General features: G+C 41.1%; 1 protein-coding gene across 6 annotated transcripts in view; it reads left to right on the top strand.

Annotated features, from left to right (window-relative positions):
* The window catches only part of PLG (plasminogen), a 44,028-nt gene that overhangs the window by 7,200 nt on the left and 21,975 nt on the right, over nt 1-14,853 (top strand). For 5 of the 6 annotated variants that reach the window (XM_065888541.1, XM_065888542.1, XM_065888537.1 and 2 more), the window contains exons 4-10: nt 2,577-2,691; nt 4,414-4,553; nt 5,973-6,093; nt 7,651-7,769; nt 9,149-9,311; nt 9,995-10,140; nt 13,612-13,771. In XM_065888541.1, coding sequence (XP_065744613.1) covers nt 2,577-2,691; nt 4,414-4,553; nt 5,973-6,093; nt 7,651-7,769; nt 9,149-9,311; nt 9,995-10,140; nt 13,612-13,771 — 964 coding nt within the window. Of the gene's footprint in view, nt 1-2,576; nt 2,692-4,413; nt 4,554-5,972; nt 6,094-7,650; nt 7,770-9,148; nt 9,312-9,994; nt 10,141-11,859; nt 11,866-13,611; nt 13,772-14,853 lie in introns of all 6 variants that reach the window. The other variant, XM_065888536.1, reaches the window with a different exon arrangement.

The following is a 14,853-nucleotide window of genomic DNA, read 5'->3' on the forward strand; positions in this document are numbered from 1 at the left end:
AAATAGAAGAGAGGTCAAAAGTCAGTCATTTTTTGGTGCTTGTTTCTTTACTGTGGAATATTGACCCACTGTTAAATTACCTGCCAGGGTTTTTCTGGGAATGGTCAGTGTCAAATTAGTTACATCTCTACTTTTGCCACCATGGCCACTGCTGCCACTTGGGTCTAAGCCGCCACCATCACTGGCTGTGCCACCGCAGCGGCTGGTCTGTAACTTCCCTGCTTCAAACCTTTAGCGCCCTAGAAGACAATCGAAATACTCACCAATTGCTGCAGGGTCCTGTATTATTTAAGCCTACCTCATGTGCGGGGCTTACATCTGCCCCCCCGCTCCAGCAGGGCAAACACACACCTCTTCATCCTGGACCCTCCTCTGTTCTTCCAGCTCCTTCTCACCTCCCAGATTTCAGCTCAAGCATCACCTCCTTTGAAAAGTCTCCCCTGACCCTTGGCCTCCAAAGTACCTTGAGTTTACCTTTTTGATAAGTGTAATATATCTACTATAATAATATATCTCAATGAAGATAGATCTGCCATCTTTATATAGAGCGTTGGGTTTAAAGCAGTAGCTGCTATAGGTGTGTTAGAAGTCCTTTCCCCAGATAATTGATTGATTAATTTAAAAACTTGGCTAAAGTGGGGAATCATAAAAGATGACACAAATATACCTTAAATATTTTCTATTTTCACCGAAAACAGAAGCTTACATTGGCACCTTTTGATGTAAAGCAGGGGCTTTTTTTCTTTGAACCTGGGGCCACCAACAGGAGTTATCTGGTACATTTCTTGCATAAACCACACTCGAGTGACTTGTCTACGATAATTAGTGTCCTCCTCTTCAAACTCATATCAACTATATGGATGGATTGCTCTCAGTGGATATGATGACAATTTTTAAAACTATTCAACTCGAGTCCCGCTATCTGCAGGACAGGCCAATAAATCAAGAGATGATTTGCTGGGACAAGGAATAGAGACTTTATTCAGAAAGCCAGCCAGCCAAGAAGATGGTGGACTAGTGTCCCAAAGAAGCATCTTCCCTGATTAGAATACAGGCTTCTTTTATACTGAAAGGGGAGGGGCTCAGGGCGGTTGCTGCAGACTTCTTGGTGTAGGAATCCTTTGCTCTAGCAGCTGGCCACATAAGTCCCATCACGATGTTCCTATAAACCTCCAACGAGATAAGTGTTATTCTCTGTTCTGCAACCTTTGGTCTCTATACGAAGGGAAAAGTGTTACACCTTTAGAGGTCAGAGCCTTGAGAATGGGCTAGCCTATATATTTCAGGTTATTCTTAACTTGTAGCAAAAGCAACAGAATACAAAAGTTAAAGACACAGATCCAACTGGAATCAGGTTTGTTCTTCCCTACTATACCACGGGTTCCATTTCTCTTTTTTTTTGCCTGTTCCATCCACACTGCTCTTTCCTACTGAGAGTTTGTAATGGAACGAGAGGCAACAAAGCCTTGTGCAGAGATGTGTGTTGGCCTTATTCCAGCCTTACAGATTTGTCGCAGGGATTATGATGAATAAATGTAAAGAAGCTGGCACCGAGCCCTGCACTTGGCAGGTACTCAATCAACAACAGCTGTTGTTTGGGATTGACATATGTACACCAACATGTATAAAATAGATAACTAATAAGAACCTGCTGTATAAAAAAATAAAATAAAATTTGAAAAAAATACTATTCAACTCTTTCAAGTCCTTGAAACCATTCAACTTAATTTTTTAAAAAAGCTCCATTTTCCCCCCCATTCATTTCTCAGTTTAGATCATCTGTAATCAAATAGAGCTGTATAGAAAGTTTTGGAAATAAAAGCAACGGATTCTTGGTAAGCATATAACCAAACTGGTAGGAACAGAGTGGGTGGGCACACCCGAAAGTGGCCTGCCAGCCGCAGATGCCCACCCTGCCACAGGTGGGCCACAGGTGGGCACCTGGCAGCGTGTTTAAAGGCAGGATGGGGCCCACTGGGCAACCGGTGCGTCGGTTAAGTGGAGGCTGGTTGCGAGCATCTTCTGTAAACATTGACCACAGTCATATCACCCTGTTTGACATTTTTTCATATTTAAAATACTACTGGGACCTTCCAAAAGTAGAAGTGGCTTGGATCTCTTTCAACCTCTGAAAACCTGCTGCCCACCTTGTGAATAAGCCCCCGTCCCCTTTCCCATCCACTTTCTCATGGTGCTGTTTATTTTCTCTGTTACATGTGTCACCACGAGGTTGTCTATTTCACAATCTGTGTTCTTGATTACTTTCTATAACCGGCCCCCATGACTCCACTGGAATGTAAGCTCCACGAGGACAGGGCCTGTGCGGTTCCTACTCTTGGTGTTTCCAGCATCCCCAGCACCCAGCGTCTGCCGGGCACAGGGAGGGGCGGTAGTTTTGAGTAAAGGAATCAATGCCCCACGTGGCTTAGTTAACTGTAACTCTTAGACGTAAAAGACTGTCTTTTTAGATAGTGGGCGATGGTGTCCTTTCTCTCAATGTGTTCAAGTAGTGCAGGGCTTCTTCATGATTTTTCTTGTTGTGAAAGGGTTTGACCACTGTTTGGACTTCCTTGCAGTGTATCTTTCAGAGTGCAAGACTGGAACTGGGAAGAACTACAGGGGGACCATGGCCAAAACAAAAAGTGGTGTCACCTGTCAAAAATGGAGCGACAATTCTCCACACACACCCAAGTAAGACTTTCTCTTTCATCTCCGTGTTCACCTCTTATACTCAGAATGATTCCATTACTTCTGACTCAAACCAGAACATGTGACTAGCAGGTATGGGGAGAACCTTCTTGATGCTGGGGCAGAACTGTTCGATTATTTATGGAATAAAAGCAGACAATGGCTGCTTTCCATTCATTCTTGCGTATATGATTTTCTGTAAGACTGAGAACAATACAAAAGAACTATAAAAGCATGAATTCTAGGCTGAATCTGACAAAAGACCAAAGATGGCTATGCTTAGAAGTGAATTAGTCTAAATCCAATATACCATGTGTTCACCACAACATTGTGAAAAACAGATTATCGTGCAACTCGCCTATTATTTATTTTAGTGTCATCCTTTTGGGGCTTTGCCCAATATAAAATTAGGTGGATTAAGTTCTCATTAACAAGGCTTATCAAGTGGGAATTTAGTGTCTATGACCCTTCCCCCTCACCTACCCAAACAAATTGCCTTTATGCATCCCTATGAGATGGGCAGGTCTCATATTCCCAGCACATTAAGACTTATTGAGGTTAAAATGATTAAACCAAATGGCCAAATCATGGAATGTCAAGGGCCTTAGAGATAATATAGGCCGTCTCTACCCCAGCAGATGAGGAAAATGAGATCCTGGGAGGACCAAATCTACCAAACACAGGTACATAGAAGAACCAGAAACAAGAGCTACCAGTTCAGATTCTAAGTCTTAGGTTTTTGTTTCTGGTTTTTTTTTTAATTTATTTTTGGCTGCGTTGGGTCTTAGTTGAGGCATGCGGGATCTTTCGTTGAGGTGCACGGGCTTCTCTCTGGTTGTGGCATGCGGGTTTTTTCTCTTCTCTAGTTGTGACGTGCAGGCTCCAGGGCTCTGTAGTTGTGGCGCACAGGCTTAGTTGCCCCACAGCATGTGGGATCTTAGTTCCCTGACCAGGGATCGAACCTGTATCCACTGCATTGCAAGGCAGATTCTTTACCACTGGATCACCAGGGAAGTCCCAAGTCTTAGGTTTTGAATCTAATTTCTTATGGTTATATAGCAACTCACCTCTGAAAATGAGCTTCACTCCATCCTCCCAGTCTCCCATTAATTCTGGATGCATCTCAGAGAGGATGTGGAATTTGGCATCAGACACATCTGACTTTAAACCCTTGAGATACTACTTATTGACTGCTCAAGCTTAGGCAAGATTTGATTTGTTTCACATGGCTGTGCCTCAGTTTTCTCATCTGTAAAATGGGGATAATAACACCTTCCTGATGGGGATTTTCATTAAGACTACATTAGAGAATGCATAGAGAAATTTTAGTGTAATACCTCGTGCAGAGTTCACACAGATAAAAGGGTGTTAACTTCTATTACTTTTACAGAGAGAAGGGCAACTGCCAAAAGCAGGTGTTAGGAATGCATCGTGAATTTGGCAGGCTTTTGAGGGCTTTGTATTTCTACTGTGCATAAAGACACTTTGGCTCTACTTCCAGGACTTGGCTGTCCACATAGTGATATTAGCTACTCTACTGAAGCAGGCCATTAGCAGAGATACTGAAAATTGGGTGACACGAATGCTCTAGCACATAGCCGAAATGCATTTGGATGACACCACCTCGAATCGCAGATGGGAAAGAGAGGGCGTCTTATCCTGCCTTGCTAAAGACATGCTGATCTTAAAAATATAGTCACAGTGGTTCTTTTTCATCCTCCACAGCTTTTCACCTGAAAACTCTCCTTTAGCGGGATTGGAGGAGAACTACTGCAGGAACCCAGACAATGATAAGAAGGGACCTTGGTGTTACACCACAGATCCAGGCACGAGATATGACTACTGCGACATTCCTCAATGTGAAGGTCAGAGGTGGCTCTAGAAAATGCTTTCCTATCTGCCCTTCGTCTGTGGAGTAATTTGCTGTAAATCAATTTTCTACAGGGATATTAATAATCAATCAGTGCTGTGTTTGACAGAATCAAGTAACACATGACTTCTTGGAAAGGCCCAATTTTGCACATTTTCCATGATTGATCTAAATTATTTTTATTAAAATGTACTTCAACAGGGACTAATATAAAACTAGATATAAACTCTAGATGCAAACTTCTTATGCTCAAAGCTCTGACACAGTATAAAGCCAAAAACATATTTGCAATTAAATCATTAAAATAAAACCACAAAATCAATACAATTCAAATACACAATATTAATTTAACACGGTAGACTTTGTTGTTTCACTGAAACCAAGCAAGGAACCAGTTTTTAAGTCAGGAGTCTATCGTTTTAATGGACCAATCAATTTACTAGTGCACCTCAAAAGTCAATGCTAAAGATTTAAAACATCCTATTGAAAAATGTTCGTGTCACATTTCCCGCTCTGTTTATTGGTGCAATGGGGGAATGAACAAGGGTGAGATATGTGTAACCACATGGATAGTGTATGTACCACGTGAAGCCTCACTTCCCCATCATTTTTTCTATTCCAACCATGGGGATCCTTTACCTGTACACTATGTTATGAGGTCATTTGGCCCTTCACTGACATAAGAGCATCATTTTTGCATCAAGTCTGCTTCTGTTTTCCTTATTACCCCATAAAAATTAAAGTCTTATATTTGCTGAACCTTGTTCTTTCAAGTATTCCAAAGTTTCCATTTTTAAGTGATGTAAGAAAGAAAAACAGCCTGTCATGAGCTCAATAATATAAAAACAGAAGCGCTGTCCCTTTAGGTGGGTATTGTTCCCGTGTGAGGTCATGAACACGAGCAAAAACCCTAGCACTAAAATCCACAATGTTTTTGAGAGGGTGCTGGCTTATTTGGAAGTTATCCATACGACCAGAATAATTTCATAGAAAATTTTAAAGACCGCTATTGGAATGGGGACCCCAAATATCAAAAAATTCTAGTAGAGAACTTACAGACTCCTGAGATTATGTTCAACCTCTCCCCCACCCCCTTCCCACCCACCAAGGACCACACATCCCACTTTGAAGATATGGCATTATGGAGTTTCTGGATTTGGTCAAGACTATAATAGTTGAGTAGGTATTAACCAAAATATACTAATTTTCCCATTTGAAAAAGAGAATGACGTTATAGATTGTATTAGAAAATTAAGCCTTTATTGCCAGTTTTGTTGCCAAGTGATTGTGGGAAAAGTACATCGAACAAGAGGCAAAGGTATTAGACATTTCTAGTGGAATTCTAGTTTTTACTCCGTTTCGCTTCATCCATTTCAGTTTCTTTCTTCCTTTCCTTCTTGTCCGTTCTGCCCAGATGAATGTATGCATTGCAGTGGAGAAAATTACCAGGGCAAAATTTCCAAGACCGTGTCTGGACTTGATTGCCAGGCGTGGGACTCTCAGAGCCCACATGCTCATGGATACATTCCTGCCAAGTAAGTCTCACTGGGAGTGGAATTAGATGTTTATGACTCTGCAGTGTTATGGGTAATTTAATGTTATTTAGATATTTTAGCATTCCTCAAAAAGTGAACATACCTGATGTTTTTGAATTTCAAAGTTTGAATCTTCCCACATGACTGCAAATGAAGGATACATTCTTACCACTCAAAATGTGGTCCATGGAAGAGTGATATCATCTGAGAGTTTGTTAGAAATGCAGAATCTCAGACCCACTGAATCTGAATTTGCCTTATAACCAGATTCCTGGCTAATTCGTAGGCACATTAAAGTTTAAGAAAAACAGATACGTCTCACTTGCGTATTTTCCAAATATTTTCCTCTTCTCTTTCTTCCTTTCCTTTTCCTTCATACTGATGAGATTCAAGGCTTCCTAGCCTATGATCTGTGGATGGGCTTTAGGGCTTTGTGAACCCCTCAACATTTTATGTGTATTTATATCAGTACATTTTTCTGGGGTTGAGGATTCCTAACTTTCACTAGCTTCTCAAAGGGAATCAGGAATCTATAATAGAAATAGGAGTCTCCGATCTAGAAAGTAATGATTAGTTCTACAGTACAATGTTCTACATCTTCTAATTAATTGTACTTAATTGTACACATTAATTGTACTTAAAACACCTCCCTCTCTGTAGCTGCTTCGGTCTTTCTCTTCTTTCTAGGACTACTATAGGATTATAACGGGGCTTATAAAAACTTATAGGCAAAGAGACTAAGTCACAGATTTCAGTGTAGAAAACAGCTCCACTGAATTTCTGTAGCTTCCATTCCAAATAGCTACCTTAAAACGCAGCTGTTTGCATTTTCCTTTCCCTATTGTATTCCAAAGAAGAAATACAGTAAAGCCTCAAGGCTCAGAATTGGGTAAATTTACTTTCAGGAAAGCAATCCTGCAAGAGGATTGCTTAAGCCACTGCTGGTTGCTCTGTCCATCCTGACTAAGCATTTGTGGTCTCAGGAAGGGACGTGAAATGAGCCCAGAGGGGCACGAGGCGTGGCGTGCATCTCGCAGCCTCAGTCACTGGGTCCCTGTGGTTGAGGGGACTCTCTGGCCTGCACACGGGAGCATAGCTTATCCGTCTCAGTTTCTATAAGCTTAAAGGCTAGCAGGACCAGAACCGGGTAGATCAGGAGGACAATTCCCTTAAACTATGAAGACACCAACTTCTCGGCTGTACTGTTTACTAGATGACTATCTCTAGCCAATAAGTACTTTGTGTTTTAAAAATTGCTATTATTTGCAGCTGAATAATTGGAGCTGGCTTACGTCGGTTTTACAGATGGCCAAAATGATAAAGTTGATCCCACTCTATGATTTTTGCACGTGTAAACTGTTAGAAAAATAATCCTTAGAATACTCGACTAACCTTATGAGATTGGCATCACACTGAGGATAACCTGCATCCAGTCACCTCCTTGGGTGCCTCGCTGTGCCTAGCACACAGCAGGTGCTCAATATTTGCTCATTTGAAATGATTCTCATCCGTGGATGTAAATGTTCAGTGCTGTTGAAATCTTTCTTGCACATTCAGATTTCCAAACAAGAATCTGAAGAGGAATTACTGTCGTAACCCCGATGGGGAGCCCCGCCCATGGTGTTTCACCACCGATCCTAACAAACGCTGGGAATTCTGTGACATCCCGAGATGTAGTAAGTATGCTCATACCCAGTCCTCATGGATCTTCACCTGTCCCTCTCTTGGTAACAAGAGTGCCGTGCCTGAAAATTGCCCTATAAATTCCGTGGGATGTGATTACTCTTTTAGAACAATTTATTGGTTACTGTAGGTAATTGATCAGAGTATCTAGTTACTATGGGGTTTTTTTGGTCCCGTAACATAGACTTCTGCCTGTTTTGAGTACAGATGAATGTAGGCTTTTGGGAGCCATCTCTGACCCTTATGGTTCTCTAGCGCTAAAGGCAAATCAGACCCATGCCTTCTGGTACATGGATTTCATTATCAACCAGAGTTCTTTTCAACTATAAGCAAAGAGGTGTCTCTGGATGTCCAGTTTTTCAGTATGTTCAGCTTGGGAGGGAGCAACAGGAGAAGAGAGGTCGGGAGAGAAGATGAAATGGTAGACCTCGCAGGAATGAGTTGGAGAAAACAATTTTATAATATTTTCCTTCTATGAGAATTTGAAGCAAGGCACTGAACAAGGGCATCTGAGACCGTTAAGAAGGACTTAGCAGGCCGTGAGGGCCGGCTTCCTGTTCTTCGCTCTGAAGGTCATCCTTCGGGACGCTGAGGTGCCTCGGTGCCCTCCTTCCTCACGAGCAGCAGTTTCTCTTTCTGTCATCTTCTTTTTTTTCTTGAGACTTTTTTTTTTAATTGAAGTATAGTTGATTTACAATATTGTGTTAGTTTTGGGTGTACAGCAAAGTGATTTGGTTTTATATATATATACATATATATATTCTTTTTCACCCGATTCTTTTCCATTATAGTTTATTACAAGATATTGAATATAGTTCCATGTGCTATACAGTAAATTTTTATTTACCTGTTTTATATATGGCAGTGTGTCTTAAGAATTTCTTGACTTCTCACTGCATACCCTTTTCCTTGGAGACACTATTTTCTTTCTTCCCATGGACTCTGTCTGTTGTTTGGCTTTGCGGAATATTGGGGGTCATCCAGTTATGTTTACTTAATGAATAATTTATTTTTCGTAAAGGAAGTTGGATTGTTGGTACACGTGCAGATTTGGGGTGGGATGTGACACATGTTGAGCCTTACCTTGTGTGATGAGCTGAGGATATAGAGAAAACAGAATATAGAAAGAAGCATCTACTCCAAGGGTCTTGCCCCTGGAGGAGTTCCTCATGGGATGGTCTTGGAAACATCGATTCTACCACATCAACTTCTTCTGAAAAACGATAAAAAACTTTCAAATGCCAATATCTGGGAGGATGAGTGGAAAAGAAGACAGGCTGACGCTCCCTGCATCCATCCATTCCCCCATAATATCCATCTGTGAATCCTTTACTTAAAAAACATTCATTGTCATGTATTTTTCCCATTTAAGCAACACCGCCACCATCTTCCGGGCCAACATATCAGTGTCTGAAGGGAAGAGGCGAAAACTATAGAGGGACAGTGGCTGTCACCGTATCTGGGCACACCTGTCAACGCTGGGGTGAGCAGACACCCCACAAGCACAACAGGACCCCAGAAAACTTTCCCTGCAGGTAAGTCTGCTCCGGTCTCTTCCCGGTCAGCTGGATGGAAAGTGAAATCCCATTGACTTTGCCTTGGTGTCAGTGACAATAGAGACCTAGGCTTACAGCATTTGGGAATGAAAACTGGCCAAGTCACATGCAAGGGAAGTGAAATTTAGCGCTGATTTTCCTAGAACACTTGTTCTCAAAATGTGGTTTCCCAGGCCAGCGGCATCAGCATTATCAGGAAATTTGTCAGAAACGCAAATTCTTGGACCCTATCGTAGATCCACTAAATCAGTAACCTCGGAGCGGGTTTCAGCAACATTTTGACATTTGTACTAAACGTACAGTAAGGCTTGAGAACATTTAAATTCCAGGGCTACGATATACGCTTTCGGAGGCAAAGCAGTGTAGAAAATACCCATTGTGTTTCCAGCATACAGCACAGTGCCCAGAGCTGTAGGAAAAGACCTATTTTGCTCCATTAGACATAGCCAAGGAATAGATTTCAATCATTCACCCAAGAGAAGCATCTGTGCCATAATTCTCTGGAATCCTGCTCTGCTTAAGTTCCCACCCATTATTGAGTTTGTATAATTCTAGAGAATTAGCTGGATACATAGCCAACATCACTATTAACAAGCATGTGTGCACTTCGCTATATCTTTAGCCTTTTTGGAAAACCAAACTCACAGTCGCTTCTTTTTCAGAAATTTGGAAGAAAACTATTGTCGTAACCCCGATGGAGAAACAGGTCCATGGTGCTATACAACCAACAGTGAAGTGAGGTGGGAATACTGCACGATACCGTCCTGTGAGTCCTCTCCATTATCCACGGAACATTTGGATGCCCCAGGTAAGCAAGGGCGATGAGAGCTTACTGAGAGCTCCAGCGCACTCTGTATTTTTCTACTCCAGCAGCAGCACAATATACAGTGGCTTTGTTTACAGTTTCATTGTGTTGTGGTCAGAGAACATGCCTTATGATTTCGTTTCTTTTCAATGTGTTGACGCTTGTTTCGTGGTTCAGAATGAGGTCCTCTTGGTGACTGTTTCACATGCAGAGTCTGGCTTCTGCTATTGTTGGGTAGAGGGTTCTACAAAAGCCAGTTAGGTCAAGTTGGTTAGTATTGTGTAGCTCTTCTGAATCCTTACTAATTTTCTGTCTCCTGTGCTATTGCTTACTGAGAAATGAATGGTGGCATTTCCAGCTTCAGCTGTTCGTTTCAGTTTTGTGTTTGCTTTACATATTCCGGAGCTCTGTGTCAGGCACAGACACACTTAGGATTGTTGCCTTTTTGAAGAAATGACCCCTTTATCATTATGTAATATCTCTCCTTATCTCTAGAAATAGTCCTTGTTCTAAAGTCTACTTTTGCTGAAATGAATACAGCCATAAGAGCTCTATTTTTACTAGCATTTGGATGATATATCTTTTTTTTTTTTTTTTTTTTTTTTTTTGCGGTACGCGGGCCTCTCACTGCTGTGGCCTCTCCTGTTGCGGAGCACAGGCTCCGGACACGCAGGCTCAGCAGCCATGGCTCTCGGGCCCAGCCGCTCCGCGGCATGTGGGATCTTCCCGGACCGGGGCACAAACCCGCGTCCCCTGCATCGGCAGGCGGACTCTCAACCACTGCGCCACCAGGGAAGCCCGATATAACTTTTTTTTCCCTCAGTCTTTTAATTGAGATGTTTAGACTGTTTGCCTTTAATGTAATTGTTAACCTGGTTGGATTTAAATCTACCATCAAATTAGTTATTTCTACTTGTCCTATGTGAATTTTGTTCCTTTTTTCATCTTTCTCTGCCTTTGCATTAATTGAGTATTTTGTATTGCCTCATTACCACTGATTTTAGTATTTTTTAATGTTTACAATATACATCATTAACTTATCATATTCCACCTATGAATAATATTATTTTACTTGATGTCTAATGTAAGAACCTTACAACATTGTACTATTTCCTCCCTCCCAAAATATTGTGCTATTGTTCTCAAAGAGTTTTCTTCTATTATGTTAGAAATCTCACAGTAAATTGATACTATTTTTGCCCTGAACAGTCATGTTTTAAAGCAATTATAAATTTAAAAAATCTTTTATATTTACTTTCATTTATTTATGTCTACCATTTCTGCTATGCTTCGTTTCTTTTTGTTGGTTCTCCAATTTCCATCTGATGTCATGTTCTTCCTGTAAAAAACTTAACCGTTACCATTTCTTGTAATACAAGTCTGTTGATGATGAAGTCTTTCAGCATTTGTACGTCAGAAAGAGTCTTTATATTGCCTTCAACTTAAAAAAATAATTTTTGTTGGGTATAGAATTCTGGGTGGACAATTGTTTTCCCCTTTTACCACTTTAAAGATGTTGCTATATTATCTTCTGTTATGAGTAGTTTCTGATGGAAATCTTATCTGTGTTCCTCTGTATCTAATATTTCTTCTTTCTCTGGTTGCCTTTAAGACTTTCTCTCATCTTCAGTTTTCAGCAGTTGATTACGGTGTATCTAAGTGAGTCTGTCTGTTTTCTTACTTATTTATTTATGGTATTTATCCTGCTTGAAGTTCTCTGAGCTTCTGGTGTTTGCTGATTGCTGGTTTTCACTAGTTTTGTAAAATTCTCAGCCATTACTGCTCAAATATTTCTTTCCCCTGCTCTCTCTCTCTCTCTCTGTTTTCCTTTTTAGGACTTCAATCACCCAAATATTAGACCATTTCATATTGCCTCATACCTCTTATATGCTTGTTCTACTTTTTTCCCCCCCACTGTTTTTTTCTCTTTCTCTTTGTATGTCAGTTTAATATTTATCAATCTATTTTCAAGTTCACTGATTCTTTCCTCAGTTGTGTTTAATCTCTTGATCAGCCCATTGAAGGAATTTTTCATCTCTGATAACATGGTTTTTATTTCTAGTGTTTGCATTTTATTCTTCTTTTTTTTAAAAAAAAAAAAAGAGTTTCCACCTCTGCTGAAATTCTTCACCTATCCATGCATATTGTAGTATGGTACTACAAGATCCTTCAACATATTCATCACAGTTACCTTATAATCTCAATCAGATAGTGTCCACATCTCTGTCTGGCTCTGAGTCATCACTGAGTCTGGCACTGTTGATTATCACTCAACAGTAGCTTTTTTTTCCCTTTTTTTTTTTTTTGGTGTGTCATGTAATTTTTAATCAAATGCTGGATATATATGTAGAGGAACAATAACTCTTGAAGCAAATATTCTTTACACTTTGAAATGGGCACCCTTCTTCTTTTATCAGTATGTTATGTGGATAATTGAATTGATACAATTAACAGATAAAAGGAATTTGAGTTTCCTTGTTGCTGCTTTTACCTTAAGTGAACCACAGGTTTCAAATCCCTGCAGTGATGGGGTGCAATCACTTTGTGCTTAGAGTAGGGTCTGGGGTGCTGAAGAGTCTTCTCAGCATTCCTAATCCCTTCTCAATTGTTAGCAATCACTGCATGCCTGCACCACAGACGTGGGTCATGCCACACTTCTAACCTGACCCTTGTGATAGACTACTGTTTCTTGTTACTCACTGCTAAGATTTTGGTGGAGGTAGGCGTTCTCTCTCTTCCTGGTTTACCCTCAGCCTTAGATATACTCTGTGCACCTGGGCTTTGAAGGTAATGTTTTTCAGTATTCTTGCCCCTTCTTCCCATGGAGCTAAACTCTAACTTGTATGTGGGGTGAGTCTTGGGTGGAAGAGTAGCAGACTTCTGTTGTGTGTTGGTGAAGTATCCTGGCACAAGAGAATTTTCTGCCCCTCCTCCAGGGTAATAAGATTTTCGCCCTACACCTCCCCGAGAGGCAGTGGATCTTTGCCTTGGTCCTGGGTGCAGGACCATTTCCTGCCCCACTCCCCAGCAGCTTGAGGTTTTGGCTTTGTATAAGCAAAGAGTCTTGGGGAATGCACAAGGTTTTCATGTCTTCCTCACTGTCACCCCGTCATCACCGGCAGCCTACACCAGTGAATGTGTCTCTTTCTGGAGACCTGCCCAGTTGTTCCCATGATCTCCCAGTGGAGATCCATAGAAGAGAGCTTGCACATGAGTGCGATGCCCAGCTATAAGCACTCTGCCCTACTTATTTTTTTCTGAGTTTTAAATTAAATATTTACCAAAAAGTTAGGTCCTTAAAGTTTTAGAATGTTATGGATCTATTGTTTTCTTTGCATGGCCATCTGCCTGCCAATATGTAAAAAGAGAAGAGTGTTAATTCCCAGAGATGACTATTCTGTTTGTTTAATAAATTATTTCACATATTTCTCTGTTTTAGTCATTATTTACTGATTTCTTCTATTTCAATTTCAGTACCACCTGAACAAACTCCTGTAGCCCAGGACTGCTACCAGGGTAATGGGCAGAGTTATCGAGGGACATCATCCACTACTATCACAGGAAGGAAATGTCAATCTTGGTCATCGATGTTACCACACCGGCACCAGAAGACCCCAGGAAACTACCCAAATGCGTACGTCTTTGATTTTTAACCCTTAGAGGAGCAACAGCCAACTTAAATTCCTGTTAAAAGGGCCATGCTTTAAACAAACGTCTTAGGACCAAATTTCCTTTGGCTCCAGACTATGAGACAAAATATCTCAGGCAGCTTTTGCTTTAGAGCAAAATTTCGGAAAGAAGAGAAGCTAGAGGTTGGCTATCTTTCCTAAGTAGTTTTGCAGAAGCAGGGTGGGAGATAAAGAGGGGCTGAGGTCATAGTAGTAAAAAGCTCAGAAGAACAAATGATCAAGAGCTTAGAAATAGCATCATTCCACAGCACCTGCCAAAGATCAGTGTGGTCTTTCAACTATGGAACTTTATCATTTCATCCTCCAACTCCTGAATGGGTTTTGTGTTTGTCATTGAGTAATAAATATAAATACTTATCACCACCGGGTGATAAATATAAGTATTTTCCACCTGACCTGTATAGGTACATTGGGTCCTGAGCACTCGTGGTCTAAAGGGATACGAGTTACCAGAACATTAGGAGCAAAAGCAAGAAGGCAGATTTGAGTCAGAAAGTATACAGATACTGAGAGGCAAAATGGACATACAGATGGACGAAAGCTAGGTCTGGTCAGACCAGCTTTTCTGCGATAAATGGCTGTAAAACTTATGGAGAAACTGTTTTCACATGACGGACAACAGGCAGCACAGGACAGACTTTTCAGAAAAGAAAATAAATTAGAATAAATTTACAAGTACCCTGGTTTTCTTCCTGGAGATACTTCCTGGACTGCAGTTCAAGGAGGTGGAACCAAAGCAGACCACAACAGTCTTGCTAAACTGAGGACACAGAGCTTGGAGTGGGGATTAGTGAGGCAGCTTGGATTTAGTAGGCTGGGTAATCATGAGGAAGGATCTGTGCAGAGAAGGAGCTCCAGAAATATGTGTAGAGTTCTCCTGAAGTCTCTGGCTGGATATAAAGCTGCAAACGCACAGGGAGAGATTCCACAATGTGAGTGGGACGAAGAACAACTACCAGGGAACAGGGAGATAAACGGAGATTATAGAACTCACACAGCACTAGGAGATTCTGTGTTTGCAGAGTTG

This window comes from Phocoena phocoena, chromosome 12 (genome assembly GCF_963924675.1).
Source record: "Phocoena phocoena chromosome 12, mPhoPho1.1, whole genome shotgun sequence".
NCBI lineage: Eukaryota > Metazoa > Chordata > Mammalia > Artiodactyla > Phocoenidae > Phocoena > Phocoena phocoena.